At 41.4% G+C, this 24651-nt stretch overlaps 1 protein-coding gene across 4 annotated transcripts; it reads left to right on the top strand.

The window, feature by feature from the left end:
• Positions 1-1212: 1212 nt before the first annotated feature.
• Positions 1213-18705, top strand: zbtb7a (zinc finger and BTB domain containing 7a). 4 transcript variants are annotated; one of them, XM_067512952.1, is made up of 4 exons: positions 1213-1374; positions 11617-12180; positions 12849-13738; positions 15795-18705. In XM_067512952.1, the coding sequence occupies exons 2-4, from the start codon at positions 11695-11697 to the stop codon at positions 16234-16236; spliced, it is 1818 nt and encodes a 605-aa protein (XP_067369053.1). In that variant the 5' UTR covers positions 1213-1374; positions 11617-11694; the 3' UTR covers positions 16237-18705. The 4 variants fall into 4 exon arrangements, with proteins under 4 accessions (XP_067369053.1, XP_067369054.1, XP_067369052.1 ...); XM_067512953.1 differs by lacking the exon at positions 1213-1374 and adding an exon at positions 2428-2562; XM_067512951.1 differs by lacking the exon at positions 1213-1374 and adding an exon at positions 2649-3199.
• Positions 18706-24651: the final 5946 nt, after the last annotated feature.

Here is a 24651-nt window from a genome sequence, read left to right as displayed (position 1 = left end):
ACAGGCAACATTCCCATAAAAATGTGTAAAACCATCTCTGACTGCTATGGGCTGACAGCACATTTAGACTGTGGGGAGGACTAAATAGAAAGCAATATGTAAAAGTTTTATTTGTGCATGCACTGCTGTTTTCATTTTACTTTGGCTACAACCTATCAATCTGCATCTTCTACACTTAATGAGTGATGACACCAAATGTCCAAATTTTGCAATTCATGTGTACTTCTTAAGCGTTTTAACTCTTGTATGTATGCACATGCAGTGACAGTGCTAAACAGTGCCCTCTATGCAGAGGGTGTGTCACTGCCTCTTCATGCCAAATAGCTGTGCATGGTTATCTGTTTAGTGCCAAGCCAGTGCCAAACCCTTCTGCTCCATGGAACATGACTCGATTGAGAATGGGGCCAAACAGCCACTATTCGCAAACAGCAAAAGATATTGTGAAAAACACATTTTGTCATCTGTGTTCATGAAATTTGCAACTTAAAAGTGCATTCAGAGGTGTGTTGTGATGGCTTATGGTGAATTATCAAATACATCTTGTGCACATCCCACTCCATGGCACAATGGCTGGCTTGCGCTCACTGAGGGGGTGTACAGTGGGTGGTTGGAAGTGGCGCAACATCAAGTGCATGAGCTGTAAATTTACACATGGGAACTTGCCATTCCCAACTGTGGATAAGAGTCTTTACAACCTAGTAATGTCTTCTCTGATGCCTCACCTGGCAAGTATTGTGTTCAGAGACTGGGCCGAGCCATAGAGTGTATCAAGGGGGTTGCTGGCAGCCCCTACTGAATGTGTCTGAATGTGTCAAGGCTTGCATTTAGGGTGGGACACCATGACCTTAGGCAATAGGATAGGTGGGTGCGACTCGATTCTTTTTGAAAAGGAAAGAGTAGTGAGAGACGAAGCGGGTGAGAAGGGATATAACTTAGTTCGACCTTAAACTACACATTTAAGTGCCCAGAGAGAAATACACTGGCATTGACTTTAAAACCAAAGCGGAAAGGCAGGGGTTAATGATTAGTGTCATCGCTGATTGAGTTTATGACTTTGAGAACTGTCCATTTTTAAGAGCAAAGAAAATTCCACTTTAGTTTTGCTTCAGAGAGGGAGAGGGAGAAGAGACAGAGGGGGGAATGCTGTTTCTTTAAGAGAGAGGGAGAGAGAGTGAATGTGAGAGAGACTGAAAGGGAGGGACCTCTTTGCCCTCCAGAAACCAGGAAGGGAATTGAGTTGATCTGCTGCTGCTTGGTTAGCGCATACGGGGCTTTAAGCTGCACAACAGTGAGAGGGAAAGAGAGAGAGCTCCGGAGAGGAGGATAGGAGAGGGCTGAGCTAACCCACAACAAGCACCACCACGGCCATCGCAGGTGAGCTAAAGGCACCCTGCCATCCCCGCTGGCTGCCCTGGGCCTGTCGACCAGAGGGGAGCAGGGCAGAGGAGGAGAGGAGAGAGGGAGGAATGAGGGAGGGGGACAGAAGAGAGAGCAGGGTGGGGGGGTTGGCCAAAGAGGAGAAGTGGGTCGCAGCAGTAGTCCCTAGTAAAGGTTCCTCTTTTTGTAATCCTTCTAAAGTACTTCCTCTGAACTGCTCTTTACCTCTGGAGAATCTTGAGATAAAGTTTATAGGATGTGTTCAAGGCATTAACTTTTCAGGCAGGTGGAAGCACTTACAGGAGGTGGAGGAGGGGGATGGGGGCTCTCAAGAGAGGGTGGGGGGTGTTAAACCAGTGGAAGGATGAACAAAAAATAATTCTATTGGAGAAGGTACGAGCAATACAACAACTTTTTGGGACAATTGCGAAAGAAATAGTAAATGCAGAGTAAGCTGTGTGCGCAGGGCATGCTGTAGTGGCATTAGACTGTGTGGAATAGAAAAAACTCATAATTTAGGTCAGGAGTTTTAAGTGTGTATGTAATGTCACTAGAGTGTGAGTTCATGAAAGAATTCACTTTTGATGTTAAGTTACTGCACTGATAGATTAGGCTGAATTATTTTTATTTCTTTGCATACAAAGCTCGGCCATATCTGATGGCTGGTCTGTACTTTAATACCTGGCAGCCTGCTAGCAACATACTGTAGTGTATAATTCAGCCCTGAGTGCTTACGTTAGAGCAGGCTTGGAGATAGTGGGGGTGGTAACGGCAGAGAGAGCTGGGACTCGTAGTCTATACCGGGGGCTATAAAACAGGTCAAATGGGGTTTTAGAACTCTACATCCCAGAGTGCCTTGCCCTTGGCCATCCAGGAAAGGGAACAGCCACCAGCCTATCCCAGCTAGGAGGTGTGGTGAGTGAGCGGCTGTCAAGCCAATAAGAGCAGGGGATGCGGAGCTGAGTTGTGGGCTGAAAATAGAGGGGGTGGGGGGGTGGGGTTGCTTGTGGGGGGTGGTAGGCGTCTGTTTGTGTGGGATCAGGCAAGGGCTTGCCTGTATGACTAGGGCCACTCGCAAGTTTCCTGTCTGGTAAAGCTCTAGGCCTGCCCAGAGACGGAGGCATCAGAGCAGTCCGGCAGGCAGGGGAGGCAAGTAGGGCCCAGGAAACATTTTTTGCCTATTTGGTAAGCACTCCAAAGACATTTACATACACACAGTGTGTCTTCAGACTGTGACTGAAAGGGGAAGACAGGGGAACAGAGGAAATAAATACCATAGTGTGAATTATGTGTAAAGGAGTGAGAGAGATGAGGTTTGATAGAGTTCAGAGTTCTTGAACCACTTGCAGATAAAGAAGAGGATGGCAAATAGGGCATTGCTGAGTGTGGGGTGCTATATAGAATAATGCTTAGAGAGACAGTGATCTTAAACTTTATATTCTACTCTAGGCTAACTTTATAACTGTAGTCATGCAATCTCACTGTGCATCACTGTTGTTTACATCCTATTAAGGCACAGTATTATTTTAATGTGTTCTGTTCTTTGATTAAATGGCACTGCTGCTCTAATTAGTAGAGTGGAAAAAAGAGTAAGAAAGTTGCACATCCTGTACTACTGCATTGTAAGGGGTGTTGTAAGTAATTCCACGAAAACCACTGCATCATATTTTTGCAAGACTGTGGCAGCTACCATGCTGATAGCTGACAGAGTACAGGTGGGGTGTTGAGTAACCGTTTATAAGGGAAACCTCAGGAAATCTTCTGTCATCCTGAAGAGGAGAATATGTGACACATAACATGACAAATGCATTTCTCGGCTAGGGTAAGCTGTCTCATCTAAGCTTGTGCAATATTAACATAAAACTTGAGCTCTGGTAACTTTTTGCACTATGCTGGATATCCTGATAATGATTGATTTCAGTTTTTCTCTGCTACTTACATTATGGTCAATCTCATGACATGTTTTTGTCCCAGTTTGCTCACCCCGTTTCATCACCAACATCTTGTTAAAAGCAGATTCTGATCTTGCCTGTCATGTCCTGCTTGCTTGTGGCTCGTGGTTTAAAAACTTCACAGGAACCCTGAATGCTTTGCTTGATAACCAGATGCATATTTTTTGGCTTTGCTTACTTGTTGAACTTGTTTTTTTAAATGTGTGGGCATGTAGAGGGGACAAGATGAGCACAGTACAAGAAGACGCCCATATGCTGGGAAAGTGTTTGGAATGCTTGTTAGCAGGCAGCAGCAGTCAAGGCTGATGACATTTTTTATTCAGTTCAATGTCACAGAAATTATTACGTAAATACAGTAAATATTGTCATGATGCTACCCTCTATGCCACTTCCTAGGAACCTCCATGGAAGAAAAGTATAGTTCAAGTAAATACCAGCAAGAGGTTAAGCTAGGACGCCATATGTGTTTGTGTGAATGTGCCTGTGTGCATGCGCACATGCATGTGTGTGCGTCTGTGTTACCAACAATAGACTCCAGGGGAATTGCAGGGGACTTCAGTGGCTGTGGGCAGGTCCAAGACACCACCCATCAATTTGGCGGTGAGGCTGAATACAGTTTGATATTCCTGTATGTTTGTGCCTACACCACTATGGCCTGAAACTAGCAGGTTCAGACAGAATGAGAAGACAGGTTGCGTGATGTCGCCGTGGCAGTTTGAAGCTATATTTTAGAGTGAAATCCTTGCTACATACAATACACTACATGTAAAGGTCATTGTGTTTGTTCAAAGTTTTTAATATGTGATGTACTGTCGCCCATATGGTGGAATGAAAACAAGAGTTGTTTGTTTTTTACGTCATACTGAACAGTATAATTTCTGTCCTGCTATCTGTTTATGTTTGTCTCTATACATAGAATGTATATCTACAGTTAAAATGTTTTGTTAGCCTCTTCCTTGGTGAATGCAGCTTCACTTCCCCCTAATGTTTGGTTCCCCTGATCAGCTGCTCAGTATACCAGAGCTTGCAGCTTGGCTAGGCAGACAGACAGACCCCTCTCTGTTGTTTTTCTGTTATTGTGCTGAAGTCTAGGGGGAGTAAAGGGGCTTCTTGTGTTCTCTACTGGGACATTTATTATGGAGAGACCAATACAACCTGATCAATTTAGAGGGGGAGAGAAAGAGGCTGGGATGTTTTTTGAGGTGGTAATAAATTGAATGTGAATTTAACACTTTTAGATTTAGATGAAGTCTTGGTGACACAATAATTGGTGCCTTTTTAAATGTTTTTTCTCTATTAAAAACAAGAAATTGGTAGGCTTTGCCAATGTCATGTCCTGTTGTCCTGTTGATAATAAGCATTGTACAACTGAGACCACAAGCTCCTTTTGATTAAGCAGAAAGGCCCACTGGTCAGGAAGTGTTTACAGTATGTGACCAATATGAAACTGTTTTCATTTTGATTTAGAAAATTTATTTAGAAAACAACAAGAGAAGATGGGTGAATTGAGTTAAATATTGGCCAGACATAGGAAGGTGGGTGGGTCTGTGCTGCTTTGCCTCCTCAGCAGTGGAAAGGGGAAGTGGGTGGTGCGGTGGGCACTGTGCAGTGCAGAGTCTCACAGCGATGGAGCAATGATGAGATGAGAGTGACAGATGAGAGGAAGAGAGAGAGAGAAAGGGTCAGACAGTAGGGACACAGAGAGCGAGCGCGCAGAGAGCTGGTCATCTGATAACAGAGCGGGTTCTGTTACACGCCTGCCACAGACTCACAGGAAGTCCTCTTTCCCTGTTAGGCTGCGCATGCACAGAGTGGTGCAGCCTGGACATGTTGAGCCTGCCGACTGACCAAGTGGCCGAGTTCAGTTTTTCTGGGCGATGCTTTTATTGGGGTGTATTATTGTTTCTGAAGCCCTTTGTTAGATTTTATTTTACTTCCTGATTGGTAGCATGGGTGTGTTGTTTCTCAAGCTAAAAGGAACTCTGTAAATGTCATTTTTTTATACTGGAATTTGAGAAATTCTACTGTTGCAAAACGTGTATTTAAACTCACGTAGCAGTAAACTCATGCAGTATTGTTTTTGGAGCTTTTGAGACACAGTTGAAATAGTTTTAAAATACTACATTTTAATTTCAATAATGTATTACCTTATAAAGTAAATTAATGAACTCAATAATGACACCAGACTGATACCAGGTTCTCTACATGCATTGACCACAATAATAGAAACACCTGCACAATCAAGTAACAAACAATACACCAATTAGACGCAACTTTACCATTGGTTGTCTAAATGTCATGGAGGAGATGAGGGGTCAGCATAGCCACTCTACTAGTGTGCAGCTACACACCCCCATACACAGCAAAATGTTATACACTGTGCAGAGGTTATTACACAAAGACACAGAATTACACAAACTCTAACCAAAAAACTGTGGACCTAAGGAACTGTCCACTACAAATTCAACTTCAAATCTTTGACTCAAGTAAAATCACTAAGTAGATTATTTACATTTTACTTAAAGCACAAAAGTAATAGTAACTTTTGTCCACCGAGAAGACTGTTTATTTAAAACAACACTGATTATGATAATTGTGGCAGAAAACATACAGTAATTAATAAAAAACGTCAAAGGCTGTTTGTAAAGGTGGAGATGATTTAACCAATTTATGTGCTGATGTGTATTTAACCACTAATGATACATCAGCTTTTATTAGTTCATAATTTTTTTATCAAAACCACCAGGTTAATGAGTAGATACAGCCCCACATGTCAACTTAATTTGTTAGTATGTTGTCTCAACATACAAAACAGAACTAAACTCCATTACACTATTATTATTAGGGTGTTTCTAATATGTTGTTTGCCTCATTTACACATGGAGAAAAAAAATATTAGAAAGTATTACAATACTATTTAGTGGTACCATAAACTACAGTCTCAGACTCACTTACCTTATAATAATAAGTATAACCTTTTAACTGCATAATACTTCTGTTTTTATACCAGAAACAAAGAAAATCTAAGTTTTTGCCAAACTAGCTGTCTTACTGCATAACTGCCATAATTCCTTCTATATTTCTTGGCACTCTTTATATTTGCTAGCCTGTGGCTTTACAGTGGATACAAACAAGAAAGGAAACAAAATACAGACAAATTAGAACAGTGTGAGTTTATATGAATGGTAAGAAGCAGCCACACATTTCAGCTCCTTTGCTACATGACCGCGCAAGCCCTTTATTAGGCCATCATACCCCCCCCCCTTTCTAGCTTGCCCAACTTGTGGGCAGTTACCGTTTCTCTTTTAAAGCAGGTTACACCAGGTAAGAGAAGTATATCTCTTGGGTTTATCATTGACATCTGAGCTGGATTCCTTGGCCACCATACACTCAGGGGTTATGAGTGAACTTCTGAGTTTTACACCCTGCCTCACCCACTACCTTTTCACTGGCTTTGTTTTTTGGCAGCACTTCCTAGTTAGTTTTTTATTGAAAGCTGGCAGGACTAGACCAGCCCTCGCTACTTCAGTTTTATCAGTCACTTGCCCTCTTCCTGCTTTGCTCCCAATATGACCAATCAGATTTCCTTTCACTACTGGCAGCATTGAGTCACTTGGTCATGGCACTTGTTCAAAAACTACTTTTCCTACGAACTGCCATACTCTCGTCATTCTGATTATCTTGTAATATCCTCTTGGTTCAACCTTGAACCTTCTTGATCTGAATGAAGTGATTCCAGCTGAGACAGTGAAATGAGGACAAGAGTAGTAAAGAGAAGCATAGATATAAGCAAAGGGGCAACCAAATTCTTTAACCTGTTAAACCTGGTTGTTTTTAGCTCTGCATTTGTTGCCGCATTTCTATTGCCCTGTAATTTTTTACAATAACATAAAAATATGTATTAAGTATTCTGACAGCAAGTAACTGAATGCATGGCATGTCCATTTAAACTGGAAGTTACCTGATAAAATTGTTGACTTGTAAAAGCAATAAGCTAACAACACTTGATGAGACCTTTTTTATAAAATGAACAACCTTGCATTTCAGTTCTGAAAGGTGGCCATCTATGCTTAATTAACATTTAAAATTCCAACAACCAACAACAACAAAGGGTTGTTCAGAAGTTTAGAATTCTGCATTATGTTTATGAGCAAATCATATGTGTTCTGAAGTTTGCAATAAAAATGGCCTAAAGGCAGAGTATTTTTCCTAAAATTCAGCAAAGTCAATTAAAGCAGTTATCTAAAATACAAATGTTTAGTACACACTGTAATAAATATGTTATCTTTTGATACCTCGTAATACCTCGAAAACATAGCTCTGTATTAATCTTAAAAACTGCAAGTGAGCTATTTATTTTATTGTCTTTCTAAGAAACATCAGGGGTTGCACAGGGTTAACAGTTTGTTCCTTTGTGTTTAGGAATGACTGGTATGTGTCAGCTAAAGAGAGAGAGATACTTTGAGAGGAAATTCTGCAGTCCTTGCATAGATGATACATATCAAGCAAAATAAAACCTCTTCTACTAACTGAAACCACAGCACGTTGTCAACATGTTTGCCTGTGAATGACAAGCAAATTGGGTGTGACTGTGCTGGCATAGATATTAAGAACACATGCATAGCACAGTCAACTGAAAAAAGAGCTAAACTGGAGGCCGTTGTTGGTTGTGTCGTCTCTCAAGTTTAATTATGATATCTGTCCTTGCTTTGTGTAGATATATGGAAAGGGGTAGACGGACGTTACAGATGAAACTGAGGTGATGAGGGTGGGGATAGGATGGGTGGGTCCCTTGTTGAAACAGTTGTTTGACTTGCAAAGCAGGCCTTGGTGCTCATGAACTGGGCATTGAGAGAAGGCCCTTCCCTGGAAGTGAATTGCCAGGGACACAGACATCTGCTCTGCTTCTTTGTGCTGTGCTGCGGGTCTTGTCACCCACAGGCATGAATTAGTGATAAGGAATGTTTCAAGCCACGAGGAGGTGTCAGGATCAGGTTTGTTGCACTGTGTTTCCTCTTTCTTAGTGCTCTTTGCGGGTTATTCAGGGACAGGTGGCTTCTGCATGCAGAGTAGTCCCTCCATGCTTCGTTGGCACTGAATTGTGTGTGTGTGTGTGTGTGTGTGTGTTTTTATCTCTTCTCAGCTCAGCGTCTTTACCCCACAAAGCCGTGACCCAGGGTCAGCGGTGTATATACGGGGGATAACGCACTACACAAGCTTGCAGCAAAACCTTGTCTAGTGCAGGTGCTGTGTGTCTGTATTAAGCAGGTTGGCTTGGGTCTGGATGGGCTCACAGGGATCTATTTCCACCTGTGAAGGACATGACTGGTAGCAATGTGGTTGCCCTTTCTCTTGCTCTCCCTGCCATCTCGCTCTGCCCTATCTCCCTCCTGTGTCATCCTCCCTCATCATATTCAGATGAGGGGTAGTATGATAAAATTTGCTCAGGCCATGCCTAACAGTCTGTTTTCAACAGAGCTTTGTGAAAACCATTGGAAATCTTTGCAGAGACTGTGTGCTCCACTACCAATCAAAACTGATTTGAGTTAATGAAGATATACAGTAAAGAGCAAGAAACAGTGGAGCTATTAGACACTGTACTGTAAACAAATGGCTACTTTAAAATGGAACCTTTCTGATTAGAATACTGAGATTTATCATAGGGTTATTCGTAAATGAAAACAATTATTGACCCATTTAGAGGATCTTGATTAGTCAAAACAAACATCTGCTCTTCTCTCCTGCCTACCTCTCTACAGAGGTCTTTTTAAAGGCTTTCCAAACACTGACCTATTGGCTGAACTGACACATTGCCAGATTTCGAGGTGGAGACAAATAGGCGTTGCTTTTCACAGGAGAAAACAGAACAGAACAGAGCAGAGTCAAGAAGAGGTGAACGCAGGTAAGCAGGTTTGAAAAAAGGAGAGGCTGCCAGGTTAGGCAGGTTTGGTAGTGGGGTGTAGCACACAGTCATACCAGGATGGCTGATCTGAAGGAATGTCATGTGAATATCTCTTTCTTGTTGACAGCAACATGTTCATCTTCCAACCTCCCAAGCAACCTTCCCTGGCCTCACTACCTGCTGGGTCTCCCTGGCAGATGGAAGGATGGAGGGGGGTAGATATATGTGTATTTAAGAGTGTGTATGTTATGCTTTATTAATGATTCTGTGATTCTTTGATATGTGTGTACGCGTGAGTGTTTCAGTAGAGAAATCGAGCATGGCTTGTTCTGCTGAAACCCCCCTCCCACAGTGCAGGCTTCAGTCGATCATTTTAATCTCCCCCCACACGTGAGCGAGGGTACAGCCTTTTCTGAAACTTGGCACACAGTAAAGGGTGGGGTAACCAGCTCAAACCGGATTGACAACCTCCCTTTTTAATACTGTTCCCTTGCAGCTTGTTGCGTGTCCTCTTCCTTCTCCTGTGGAGTTTTTCCACAGGGTCTGCTCTGGTAGCCCCCTCCCTCCCTTGGTTTCCTCCACCTCACTCTCTCCCCTCTTCAGCTCTCGGCTGACACAGAGCACAGAGTGTACAAACTGCATAGCCTAGCTCCCAGCATGCACTCTGATCCTCACTGCCCTCTGCCTATCTGTCCTCCATGACCTCTTACTTAGTTTTTTGCATGAGTACACACACACACACAGATGTAGGGATGTTTACAAGGAGTGCAGTGCGTGTGTGCAGGCACCCAGGCACCTGCACACACGCACTGCACCCTTTCATATATTTCGAATCTTGTTAGCAAAGAGTCTGACTAAATGCTTTCAGAATTGTTTTAACATACTTACAGTGCCTTAATGAAGTTATTCCCAATGGTCACACCTTCGATAGTAAATCTCTAAATATATCTGTTGTAGTAGAGTTCCTTTAAAATAAATTGTATCATTTGGTAACTCTTTAGTGTTATGGCTCATGTCAGATTAACTTTAGAAATTCTCATGGGCATTTTAGATCCAGTTAAAAGGAGGGAAATTATTTTGTTTATTTCTTTTTGCTCCTATATTTTTCGGCTTCTTAATTGAGTTATGAATCTTTGTAAACTTTAGTGTTTGCAGGATTCAGCATATTATATTTAAAGTACAAAAGTAAAAGTACTCCACTAAGGGAACAATGTATTTTTAATAATACTGATTATAGTATGTAAGGCTAAACATGTATAGTAATTCATTAAACTGTAGCCAAAGAATATTGTCAGTAAAAGTGGAAGTGAGCATTGCATTTGTTGACAGGTAATTTCTGATACATTTGCATTTGTTGACAGGCCCTTAATGATACATCTGAATTTTTTAGTTATCTTTTTTTATATAAAACATATATTATTTTTTAATGTAAAGCCAACCCTTGTTATTACTGTTGTGACTGATCAATGTATGTTGAAAATGTAAAACATTCTCTGCAATCACAAAATTACTTATAAATTACTTTAATTACAAAATTACTATATATACATATATATGTATATATATATGTATATATATGTGTGTGTGTGTGTGTGTGTATATACACACACACACACACACACACACACATATATATATATATATATATATATATACATATATATACACACACACACACACACACACTTATATAATTACATAATAAATTACTGGAATAATAATTTACATAAAACTACACATTGAAAAGTCATTTTGTGTGGTTACAATTCAGTAGAGATGTTTTTGAATTTCTAAGATGTTTATTAATAAATTTGACTTGACTAAATTATTTTAGATTTTATTCAGAGACTAAAAAAGTCAATACCCACTTTAGTGAAGGTCATAAACAAAGCAAAATAAATATAGAGACGCATTTTTAAAATGTCCTAAATCACCATGGTAAGCTCTGCTGCAAAGATGGGACAAAAGTTTCAGAGCCCTTATTGTTATTATCAGCCTCCGGTTAGTTTCAACCTGTTAAAGCAAGTTTCTCTTTGCCATAGTAGTTTGTCTAAGCTTGCAAGATTATTGCAAGCTTAGACAAACTTATACCATTATTGTTAATTGTGTCTGATTTTTGATTTTTATTTTAAAAATGTGTTATCTATATTTAATACCATCCATCTTTGCTTAGATACTTCAGTGGTTTGAAGTGTAGATTCTTCTGGATGGTATGAACTGTGCTCTAAGCCCTTGTTTTTTATATTTTAAATTTCGATATGTATTGAATTGGTTAGTCAATAATGCTTTCTGTAGCTACATAAAGGATACTATGGCCTGATCTATTATTTTCCTCTTTATCCTCCCTGTCCATTCCATCCTTCTATCCAACTCTTACTCTCGCAGACAGGCAGACGGACAGACGGCAGGACGGATACACGGGTGGGGGCTGTGCTAGGCGGCTCGGCGGCAGGCTGGTGGAAGATGTCGTCAGGAGCCGGTGGGAGAGGCGGAAGGCGGCTCAAGGGGACAGCAACCAGTGGAGGTGGAGGAGGGAGAGGAGGGGCAGGAGAGGCAGAGGAAGGTCCTGTTGGAATCCCTTTCCCTGAGCACAGCGCAGACATCCTGGGCAGTCTGAACAAGCAGAGGCTCAGCGGCCTGCTGTGTGATGTACTCCTAGTTACCCAGGATCGCGAGTTCCCAGCTCACCGTTCCGTCCTCGCATCCTGCAGCTCATACTTTCACAAGCTCTTCACTTCAGGGGCTGCTGCTGACCAGCAGAATATCTACAACATCGACTTTGTGGCAGCAGAGGCTTTGGGAGCATTGCTAGACTTTGCCTACACAGCTACATTGACAGTCAGTCACAGCAGCGTAGCTGAAATCCTTGCTGCTGCACGCCTCCTGGAAATCCCACCTGTCCAGGACGTCTGTACACACCTGCTGGACACCAAAGTGCTCTCCCCGCCGGTATAAGATCATTATACAACTACAAGTGACCTGTGATAAATTTTACTTAAATTTTATCTTCCCTGCCACAGACAATCTGATGAAGATGAAGTTTGTGTGTTTTGTAATAACTTATCCAAAACCTTGTTCACCTGGTTTTTAATCATTCAGGGAATGAGATGTCTGGTCATAATACAATCCATTTCATTAAATAGTCAGCATAGTCAAGCTTACATCATAGCCTTTATCAGTCTCTCTCACTGTGCCAACCACACACCCACAGCCATGGGGTTAGTTCAACACTTATTCTGGGCCCATAATGTGTGTGGACGGACAGCATGCTCTGTCACAGACGCAGCATATTAAAGCTACACTTAAAAACAATCACATGTAGCTTTGATGTGCTGTGTCTGATTACATAATGATCAGAGGTATGTTTCATTGCGGTCACTGTGATCACATCATGTAGGGCATGTCAAAGACCTAAACACGGGCTCCTTGATGTTTATTGTGAAAGGGTCCTAACCTGTAACACTGCTGTCACCTTATTATGTACTTTACAGATTGTTTTTTTTTTTTTTTCAAATGTACTTTTTCTTCTCTACTTTGCCACTTTACTTTTGTCTTTTGCAAACATACATGTAATTTTCTGCTTCACTCACTCTTTGTTCCCCATCATGTTTCACTAGGCGGGCAGTGAGCAAAGAGATGAAGATGAAGGCGAGGAGGGAATAGGCAGGGGTGGCAGGGAGCAGGGGAACCATGTGCGGGCCAGGGAATACCTGGAGTACTTTCAGAGAGGGGCACACTGGAGCAGCAGCTGCAGCACACCAGAGCTCAGGGACCTGCCTACACACCTGCACTTTAACCATGGTAATGGCCCCAGCAATGGGGCACCTGGTGGCCCCGGTGAATACTACTCGCCCTTAGCCCTGGCATTGGCCCAAGCCCCTACACAGGACCCTGATGAAGAGGATGACAACGAGGAAGAAGAGGAGGATGGTGATGCAGTACAGGCAAACGGAGCATCCCTGCGGTCATCTTACTACCCTCCATCCCAAAATGGGCACTTCTTCCTACCCCATGAGCCTAAAATGGGGCAGGAGACAGATGTGGAGAATGGAGGTAGTGAGGTGGTAACACGGGACAGCGCTTCAGCCAGTGCACTCCTGCAGCAGATGATGGACTCCATTGAAAGGCAGAAGGAGCGCGCAACAACTGGAGAGGAACAAGTGGATGGGGACGACCCTGATATGGAATTTTACTTGAATTATTTTAACAGCACACAGCATGAGGATACAGTTTCTGCTGCTGTGACACAGGGAGTGCCGCCACTCTGGTTATCACGGGGCAGTACAGGCCAGGACAGAGGGGGAGGACGAGCAGACAGGGGGGTTGCAGAGAGAGGTGGCGGAAATGGGGGAGGAGGTGGAGAAAGGAAGATGCGCTCTAAGGCCTTCCAAAAGTGCCCCATATGTTCCAAGGTCATCCAAGGAGCAGGCAAGCTACCACGCCACATCCGAACGCACACGGGAGAGAAACCCTACGAATGCGCCATCTGCAAAGTGCGCTTTACCAGGTAAGCCCAATTAATGAAGTGACTCCACCATGTCACATGTACTAATAGTCTTGGACTTGGCACTGAAGGTAAACCTGCCAGCAATGGGGAAACACCATAAAGCTGAGAGCAGGAGTATTAGCACTAACCAACTTAGCTTTGCATTAAGTAGCCAGTGCAGTTTGTGAATTTAAATGTTTACTTTGATCTTTTGCTGGTTGAGCCCTAACCTTTTTTGTTTCAGTGTCACATTGTAGCCAAATGGTAATGATAGTGGCACATAAAGTATTCCACGTCTAAGACCCGGGGTCAGATGGTTATAAAGCTCTGCTGTATTATGACAGTCTTCATACCAAAGTCCTGGAATTTTAACGTTGAGGTCCTATAAAAGAAGGCTGTTCCATGGCAGTGTTATCTAGTGCAGGGCTGCTATAAAGTGCTGTGTTCTGATACAGAGGGGGATTACAGGCCCTGGATGGTGCTCTATGTGCTTCAATTTAGTAATTTGAACTTTTGGTCTCTAGTTATGTTGATTATTGCCCAAGGCAGAGTAGTTACACCACCCCCTTCTCTCTCTCTGTCACTTTATCTCTCTAATGAAAACTGCCATGTGCCACTCAGATAATGGTAGGTACTTTACAGCATAGGATGCAAGTGCCCAGGGTTTCCTCGTATTGAGGAGCCTTGCTGTTTCCTTGAAATCATTCCTTTAATTAATTAATCAGTGGACTTGTGCTGGAAATAGATGCAGCAGCCTAGAAATACGCAGAACCTCTGTTGGCATAGCAGGTAGGGAAGATCAATTTAAAATTGCCTTCTAGCTAAATTTGACCAACAGTGGGAAGGGGGTATTGTAATCTTAATCTTGTTTGATTAGGGTTAAGAGTGTGCCTCGCATGGTAATAAATCACTCCTGTCCTTTAAATAATTCACTTGTCAGTGTGCCACTTTTTTCCAAAGCCTTGCTCTGTGTGTATGTGTGTGTGCACATGTGTGTTTCTCCTCACCAGTGTACATTTTTTTGTAAATTTCTATATTTGGGACATAGTTTGAACAGGCCTGTAAAGATTGCAACAGGCTTATTTGTTTACTTGTATGACAGCTAATCCAGTTACGCGCCCATGGTATCTGTGTGCGCATGTATATACAGTATGTGCGTTGAAAGGGAGTTCTCTTAACTACACTTGTTTTTTTAGAAGCCCTCTGCCTTGGGTGCACAAGGGTTAGACAATTTAAGAGCTTGGGACCCAGAGAGATAGTAAGGGCTAAATGGAGGAGGGAGGGAGAAGAGTCACATGAAGGCCAAGGCAGCCTGATAAGGTCTAGTGGGCGGTATACCATCACAGTGTAAAAAAAAAAAAAATATGTTCCAGGATGTAATTAGATGATGTTGAATTTAGAGTAGTCAAGTCATAGTTTTTTGTTTTGGCCACACTGTAGTTGTTGTAGAACTTGTGAATTATTGGAAATCTTTAACCTGAGTTGATTTGATTTATACAATTTCAATCAAAACATGTGGGTGAGAACTGGGCTGCAAAATTGATGCTGTTTTAAAGATTATATTTCAGTATTACTTTACAATAAACGTCAACTTCTTAAAATGATTTCAGAATAGTCACAAAAGATGGGTATATGTGGAAACCGTAAATTGTTGTGGTGTTGTCCTCAAAGTAACGTTAACAGAAATCGTAAAAATGATACAATGAACATTGAGCTTTCTTGTCACTCTACAGTGCTCTTGTGTGCAATTACACAGATAGGGATGTACAGTTTATGGCCTCTCTTTACTTGGCCTGGCTGTCCTCACAGAATAAACCCAGTGTAAGATCTGAACAATGGCTATCAAATAGAAAATGCAAAGCATATTACCAAAGTGTACTGTATATATGAAAAGCAATTATATATTTTGACTTCATTATGTATTTTATGACTAAATATTATATACAAAATGCCTGCTTATTCAGGCTAAAAAGAAAACACTCATTTGGAATACAGTAGAATAGGTGTTAGCCAGTACACTAGTACATTTGAATTTTTATGCTGTGTAATCTGATGTAATCTGTTTTCTTCCTTCTAGGCAGGACAAGCTCAAGGTTCATATGCGGAAGCATACAGGAGAGAAGCCTTACCTGTGTACACAATGTGGAGCCGCCTTTGCCCACAACTATGACCTAAAGAACCACATGCGTGTACACACCGGTCTGCGCCCCTATCAGTGCTCAAGCTGCTTTAAGACTTTTGTGCGCTCAGATCACCTGCACCGACACCTCAAGAAGGATGGCTGCAATGGCATCCCGTCTCGTCGTGGCCGAAAGCCTCGGGTGCGAGAGCCAGGGCTCCTTGAACCCCCCTTGAGCCTGCTCAGTTCCAGCTCTGACATGGGCTCTGGGCCTCGCACCATTAGAGGACGACGGCGGTCCGAGGCGACCTCAGTAATGGAGGTGGAGGAAATAGCTGGAGCCCATGCACACAGTCCTCAACTGCAGGAGTTGGCAGGGGAGGCAGGGCCCTTAAACTGAAGGGACGACAAGGACTCTGCCGGACACTATAGTCACTCTGCACCGCCTGTGAGACAGGCCAATGAACAGAGAGGAGAAATCACATGCAAAGGCAAACTTAAAAAAAAAAAAAAACTTAACAACTAACTATTCCTCTATAAACCAAATCAGGGTTTCACAAAAATCAAATCTTTATATTTCTTTCTCCTGTACTTTAGGAAACAGAGTAGATTTGAAAGCACTTGAGTCGGTTTATCTGTTAAAGAGCAAAGAACGCTTCAAGTCATGCACCCATGGCGTCCACTTTCTGGGCCATTTATTTCTTTATAATATTAGGGATTTTATACATTGGCATATTTGCTTCGGCAAATGTCTGATATATGTAAAGAAGCTCTGAGCATCTATGCAGTTGATTTAGATTTTCATTGTTTTTGTCCTCACAGCCTTCAAGCTCTAAGCAAGGTGTCTGTCAGGCACCTTCTGGCTGCTGTACGGGTGAAGTGAGGACAAATGTTCCCAGTGAAAACAACTCTTTTTCTATTCTTTTGCAGGTTTGAAATGTACAGTTACCATAGAAACAACATTGCCACAAAATGGCATATGCAAGGAAAACTCACTACAATTTTGATGCAAGTTTTTTCTCTCTAAATGTTCCAGAAAGAATAAGACAAGGGTTTGATTGAAGTGTTACTTACTCTACAAAATGCATTTTAAGTACTCTATGGTTTGTCTTATTGAAAAAAAAACAAATTCATGTTGAGTCGAATCCACGTTATTGGGGACTCGTCAGTTGCAGGACTTGGGAAAACGAGGAGTGGAGGGTTTGTGTTTTTAAAGCACTACCATTGTCAATCTATCTGTTTGACTACGCTTGACTACGTTGCCTCTTATCCCTCACGACCCTGCAATTTTAGCATTTCTGTTCTGATTTTGTCTTATCTTTTTTGTTGTTCCTTTTTTGTTGACGTCTTTGGGTACTTGACACTTTATAATTGTATACATGTATATACAGCAGGTGGTGATATGACATAGGTCCCTTCTTAATGCTGAGGTATACTTACCAATCGGGTTTTTCCTCTTAGGCTTGATGTCATATTTCTCACGGAGTGAAGCTTGTGGGTGAATGAAAAAAACTGTATGAATGTTTGAAGAAACAAAAAACATTGAATCACCCATTTGTCCTAAACTTAACACTTGACGTGTATCGTTCCTGCCCAAAGGTTGAGGAGGTCGATTGAATGAATGTGCTTAACTTTCTGCAGTTTTTCGGAATCTGTCCTTGTCTTACAAGGCGCGGGTAGCATTTAACCAACCGCAGGTTAAAGGAATGGCAGGGAGCCCAAGTGAGAGAGTGACATAGTGTACGAAGAAAAGATAGATGAGCACCTTTTTCGATGTTTGCACAGCTTTACTAAAGATATCCAACAGAGCGAGAGAGAGGTATATATTAAGGAAGTGGGCTGATGTGAAGAGGGAGTGAGAGGAGGTTTATGTATCATGCTTATTCCATTCTTTTTGCCCTTGGGACCACACAACCATGAGGCAACCTGTATGATGAAGAGAGCAATAAATACCTGTCCAAGTTGGGAGGCCAAATAGGAGCGCAGCTGCAGCTGGTTGATGGGGGAGGGGAACAAGAGAAGGGGATCTCACAATGTCTGTTGCATTCCAAAAAAATAATCTCCCCCAGCTCAGCCATGTTTCCAATCAGGAGTGGATCAAATCAGGCCCTTTTTCTCCCTCTGTAGTCCTCTAATGCCCGCAAACCAGCCTGAAGGGGACATTATTATATTAGAGCCCGGTGTAACTCTGGGTAGCCTGCCTGGTGCCGGCAGTTTAGTGTTCAAGTGTGTTTACATGTATGTGTGTTTGTATGCATGCGTGTGTGTCTGTGTGTGCGGCAGCCGGGGTCCCACTGGCCACATCATCACTGTCTGAGTCAGCCACAGCCTGTTCAAACATGCACCCTAAGCTGCAAGCCCCAGTGCACTTTCTCTGTTGCTTACACACACACTAGGTCCAGGTATCCTGTAGAGAATGGGAAAACACCAGATCTGACATATCTGTTTGTATATTGTCAGTGATGCCATACATCTGGATTTGTTAAACTCATGATATCCAAGATGTGTTTTTGCCCTCAAAATCCAACATTACTTTCCAAACTAGCACATTAAGCATTTGATTCAAGTAGAGAACATTCATGACATTTAGAGTCCCCCACACCAATTTTTTCTGAACTAGTGCCGTGGATCAACTATCCATCATTTTGCACCTTAATTAGTAAAAGGCAGGTCATGAATGCACTTTGTTACTAACGAGGGCACTTTTGTCTACAAAACGGGTACTTTAAAAAACTGTTGCAACCGAGATCAGCTTTTTCTTTTGTCTGCGGTGAAGTGGGCTTCTTCACTGGTTTTGTTCAAATGTTGACCACAAGCTACCAAAAAAGAAAGAAAGGAAACCAGAAATGTACCACTTCAGATCTCTAAACCCAGCCAAAATCACACACAAAAGGTTGTGACATTGACAATAGATGAAAATAATCCTGTAGTAACTGAATGCACTTGTAGTTAATTGCTTAAAGAATTCTAGTTGAGTTGTCTTTATTTCTCGTTATTAGGTAAGGGGGTAAACATACGTGTGTGTTTGCATTTTTTATTTTTTATTTATTTCTTTTTTCATGAATGTGCACAAGCACGCATTGCTGGTTGGCAGGCTGGAGGGTCTCAGGACAAGCTTGGATAAACAAACTTTGTGTCTACCCCATCTGTTCACCAGGTACCCTCATAACTACATGTGTTCTCTGAGGAGCCAGGAAGATAATGGGCCCATGACACAACAGAAGCAAGTACACCGTATTGTAAAACAACTCAGTGGGCAGTTGCTTCTTTTCTTCACAGCTCTCTTGGTGTAGATTTCCATAACTCTCTGTTTGCCCTTGTTGGTTATTGTCAGGTGCTGGCTTCTCTATTATGATAGATATAAGGTTTGTTATTGCACAGTTTTAGTCCCATGGGCAGACCAATGTAAGCTGGCTATGTCTACCTGGTTTGCGATCTTTATATATATAGTGGTACTTCATATGGATGTCTTAAACCCTTTTTCCAGAATTTTTATCTGTGAGCCATTTAGACAAGTGTTTTCTTGGATCTTAATATTTCCCCAAAAGTCTTATGTTATTTGTTTTATTAACCAAAGCTTTTTGCCCTAACGCTTAGTCTACTGCAGACTAGAGATAGTGAAAGAATTGTCATAATTTATACAGATTGGGCCTCCCTGACTAAGCTACACAGAGAAGCCCTCCTCTTGAAAATACATGCAGAAATGTACGCGGAACCATACAGATATTTACTTGAGTTGGCTTTCTCTCGCTCTTTGTATCCTTGTGGAAATAGAATCAGATGTTTAAAGTATGTATACTTTGTTCTGTTTGTCTACACTTATTTTTCTTATAGTAATGTGTTATGCAACAGCTATTTTCTAAAAATTGTGTGTGTGTGTGTATGCGTGTGTGCACATGTGCGTGCGTTTGTATTGGTCTGGGTTGGGGGTTTTCGGGTGCTGTGCCAGGTGGGTGGGGTAAAGGGGGTGGTTGGGTGGGGTTATGGATATAAAGCCTGATAGCACTGGAAATGGTGCTTAAGCTGCGAGAGCAAAAGTTTGCACTAATGTGTCCTTGTCCTGCTTATGGGAGAAGGGCAGGAGACCTCAGAATGGCCTGCAAGTTTCCATGAGCACAGAGCAGTGTGGTTAATACTCAGTGGTCTCATAAAAAGTCCATCCGACCTCCCCCTTATAGAAATAATCGTGTACAGTATATTAAAAGATATAAAGTCATCCAACAACAAATACCAAAGGAGAAAATGACTTGCATTCAAGTCATTGGACATTTAAAGCTACCAATATAATGTTGGATTAGTAGAGTTGTTTTGGTGTATCTGAAGGCTCTTGAAAAGAGATTCTGTATGCAATCTTTAATAGTAACTAGAAATGGTGATAACAGCTAATTATTTTTGCTAGTAAAGCATTAGCAAAGCCTGTCTAAAAACATTTGAAAAATTGGAGTTGCTCCTGAACTGGTGGCTGAGATTCAAAGATAGGATCTGTTTCAAGTTAAGTCCACTGATTATAAACAATATTGTAAAATGATCAATCTTGTTAAACATTGTTATTTTGATAGTCACTAAATTGGATTGTTATGATTTGATTTTTTTTGTACTGAATGTTAAATGTTGTTTAATTGAAGCAGAATGGGATTCTGTGGCCTTTTCTGAGCAGCATTAAGCTTGTTGGTTTTATATTCCAGACAGTCACATTGTGCAGTTTTGGGCTGAGGCTCAATCCCACCAGGTGGACAATGTAACATAACAGGCCACAGTGTGTCTAAAGTGGACAGGGATGACAAAACTCAGCTCCTCGCTCTCACTTTATTTTAACTTTATTCTTGCTTTTCTGCTAATATCTCAAGACCAAATAGTAAAAGTTGATTGGATTGGTACTGAATTTGGTCATTCAGCAATTAAAGCTTTACTTGAATTAATTGTTTTTATAATAATGTCTCTCTGCTAACCAACAGTTCAGATTCTATAAACCACTTTGGCTCCACAATTGGTGTGTCCTCAGCCTCAGCCCCAGACCAAGGTTACGCTGACACCAAGACTGTCAGAACTTCATAGCATGTGTGCTCAAAAACTGACCTTGGTGTTTTTTTTCGTAAGCTGTTATCAAAGAGTTTTTGTGAATCTATCTGCGAAGGCCATAAAACAAAGATGACCAACAACATAATAATACTGATAACTATAAATAATCAAACAAAGCAGGGCGAAGTGACTGTTATTATGGTGACTCCTGGCTGTAGAAGGGGGACAGTTTGCTTTGCTTCATCATTTTGCTGCACACCTGATTTTTTTAGTTTTTATTTTTTTGTGTGTGTGCGTGTGTGTTTTCTAACAGTCCCTTGATGCACAGCAAGCTGAGTGCAGCATATGCAGTACAGCACTATGCGCAGCATGGCTCTGGCACCTATGCAGACAGCGCTGGCTCCTTTAGAGAGATAGGCTGCTGTCTGTTGGCTGTTCTCAGCCATGTAGGGACAGTTTGCACTTGGAGTCTTTCTGAGTCTCTGGGGATAGAAAGGTTGGCATGCATGGAGGAGGATTAAATATGTGTGGTAGGGGAAGGGTTGATGTTGTTTTCAGGGATGAGCTTAGAAAGCCCAGGTGATGGACTATTTGCTGAGGCATGGCTCGGTGTTGGTCCTCTAAGCTGATTTGCATTGCTACAATATGATAAGAACTGTAATACAAAGGAGTTCCCCCCAACATTTCACATTAGGAAACTCCAAGAAGGAGAATGTTGCTGATCTCTTTTGTCTCTATGTAAGCACTACTCAGGTGGAATATACACTGCTATGCATTGGTTTTAATGTCTGCTCAGTTTGTAGTATTTCTGATCATCCTCCTAGCTACTTGTTTGCCTTCCTTGTACATACCAAAATTTAACATCAAAGATGTTTTCCTCCCAGATGATTTAATGCAGGAAAAGTTTCCTCATTGTAAAATGGCCATGACCAGTGTATTTCTACATCCAATATTGATTGAGCAAGTTGTTTGTTGGAGAGAGGTAAGCCATCGGAGATTTGGGCCTAATAACTAGACGGTAACATTTTTGAAAGCAGGTTGGTTGGGAAAGTGCAAGGGAGGGGTTTATGTTCTCTTACTTTCTTCTCCCATTGCACTTCTTCTCTCCTAACTCAGTCTACATCTTTTGCTGCTGACTGGCCTTTGATAAAAGATCACATGCCCTCAGCAGGGGAATCAACACAATAAAATAGAGGAAGAAGAGACGGTTTCCGTTTTCAGTCACCTAAACCAATTTAGGACACATTCCATAACTTCATACTGTGATTGTCACTTTGGAGTTTTTGGCAGGTGGAAAGCATGAGAGTTGGAGACAGGAAATGGTCAACATTTTACAGTTGGTTGTTCCAGTCACTCTTTCTAGCTTCACTTTCCCTCTACTGTGTAACAGACAGATCAAAATGCCCCTGGTGTACTGCTATCAAACTGCCTTTTTTCAGCTTCTGCGATTGTAACAAAAGCACTTTGCAAAAGGCCATCCTGATTATTGTGTGCTTTTATGTTAAAGTTATCACTATTGTTATTATTGTTTGTTGTTCCTGTTGTTTTTGTTTATTTCCTCAGTGCAGATGATTATTTAAATGCAAAAAACATTATGATGAAAATGAAAAAAAAACTTGAATATTTTGGGATCTGGATTGAAGGTGGTTTGAACTGCCATCTCATCTGGACATAAGCAAACACATCTCTGTTATACAACCACCTGTTATATGCAGCTTATTGCATCGTCACACAATAGCGTGTGAAGGGGAGGCGGGGAGGGGGGCTGTACAGGACGGATCTCCCCTAAACTCAGCTTACTGTCTCTGATGTTGTTGGGAGAAAGCTCATTTGAGCTCATTTTGGGAGACTCCTTTTCTTAAAAAAAAAAAACCTGTAGTCGTTGCAAAGCTTTCTGAGAAGGCTAGGTGTGCTGAATGTTAAACATAAAGTGTTGTATCCACTGCAGAATCTCTTTGTCTGCAATAATGCCCTGTCTGTGTAGTTAAAGGATGGATCTGGTATCCATATAGAGCTTAAATAATTAAAAAGGATGAAATGGCCAAATAACCACCATGCACTTTTGCAAATCGGTTTAAAAAAATTGGATTGACATCTATTCCAAATCAAGATTATTGCAATAGAGTAAAATAAATAATATTGATCATAAAGAACATTCAGTAAATATTTAGTTCTGTAAATTGTTTAAGTTGGGAGAAAGAATAGATTATTTATAATAGATTGATTTGTAACTGTGATTATTATTAAATTCCTTTGCAGATTTTTTTTTCTTTTGATGTACATTTTCAAAGAGCAGAATATGTCCCAGTTCTCACATCTGGAAATTTAAATGTACACTGGGTCACATTTGACAGAGTACTGTTGCTGCACTTCTCTCTGTGAGAAAACTTTCATCCAAGTTACATCCCACCACAGCCCACTCTGTGTACATGTATCCCAAAGGCAAAATACCTGCTGTGGCATCACTAATTGAGTGGGCTGTGGCCAGAAAGTGCAGCGTCATCGAAGATTCCAACCTACAGAATACAGTGGCCATTTTTCTTCTTGACTCAGTCTGTATTTACTATTTAAATAACCCCTTTCTCATGACAAACGTTTTTTCTTAGCATAGCACTCTGTCAGTCCGTATCTGTTGGAAGCTGCAGGGGAGGATGGGGGTGGGGGTGAATAAAGGTGATTTATGTGGAGAATTTGCACTTTTTGGCGACAAAAAACATTGTATTGTATATGAGACCACTAAATCCACACAATCTAAACCATGTAATTCCATTTTTTGTGTCTTTTTTGTTCTGTTCTTCTGTTTTTTTAATATATCCAAAAATGTCTGGCATCTGGTTGTCTGGTTTAAAGAATATAAAATCTTTCTATTAAAAAACAATGGTTAAATGTTTTGTGTGGATAATTTTGTTTCTTATTCTAACTTACCAAAGATACATCAGCTTTTTCATATAACCAAAATATTAGTGTCTGGGTGCTGTTGACAATGGTATTTTAACTTGTACTTATCAGGAAGTGGCCCAAATAACAGAAACATGTTTTTAGTAGAGTAAAGTCAACTTCTGTTCTTCAAATCTCAGCAGAAAACCAACAATGATTAGCTCACGGGAATATTCTGTGTCATATCAGAATTATTGTAGGATTACATGAAAGTTTTCATGTGTTCATGTTAGATAGTTTTTGCCTTGCAACCACCTGATACAAGTCAGTTCTCAATACCAACCAGAAGGTGGCAGTATCACCACTGTTAAAAGCAGCTGAAGGTGCAGTGATCCTCATGTTGCTGCCTCACAACATTACTGTGTGTGTGTGTGTGTGTGTGTGTGTGTGTGTGTGTGTGTGTGTGTGTGTGTGTGTGTCATGGTCTCTGGCGTTAATTTCTTGGCTCACCCCATTTAATGACCGTGACACAGATCAAGTTGGTGTCCACATTTTGTCTGATAAATAAACACTTATACTTGACGTAAAACGTCAGACTCAGTGTGCTTTGCCCTGACACACAAGAATATTGTAGTTAATTAATGTGGTTCCAAAGGATATTTACTCATAAAAGTCTTGTATGGGAATATATGTAACCAGGTGAGGCCAACCTCTGCTATTTTAAATCTTATTCGTCCCAGAGGTCCAGCGGCAGACTGCATCCACAGGATTGTTGTCACCCTGTCTTCCTGTTTGTGTCAGACTGTCTCCCTGAGGCAATCCTGTGGGGTGACAGGGGTCATAGAACAGCTCATTAACCCTACCCCAACAGCCCACACATTGCTGTAGTACACACAGACAGACACACACAAACACACAT

The sequence above is a fragment of the Channa argus genome, chromosome 8, assembly GCF_033026475.1.
Source record: "Channa argus isolate prfri chromosome 8, Channa argus male v1.0, whole genome shotgun sequence".
NCBI lineage: Eukaryota > Metazoa > Chordata > Actinopteri > Anabantiformes > Channidae > Channa > Channa argus.
This window is presented reverse-complemented; position numbering and strand designations above follow the sequence as displayed.

Excerpts from the sequence above, each read along its gene's own strand:
- zbtb7a (XM_067512950.1), top strand. The coding sequence starts at position 8,291 with ATGTTTCAAGCCACGAGGAGGTGTCAGGATCAG. Across the intron at positions 12,181-12,848 it reads CCAAAGTGCTCTCCCCGCCG|GCGGGCAGTGAGCAAAGAGA; the intron begins GTATAAGATCAT and ends ATGTTTCACTAG. Across the intron at positions 13,739-15,794 it reads TGCAAAGTGCGCTTTACCAG|GCAGGACAAGCTCAAGGTTC; the intron begins GTAAGCCCAATT and ends TCTTCCTTCTAG.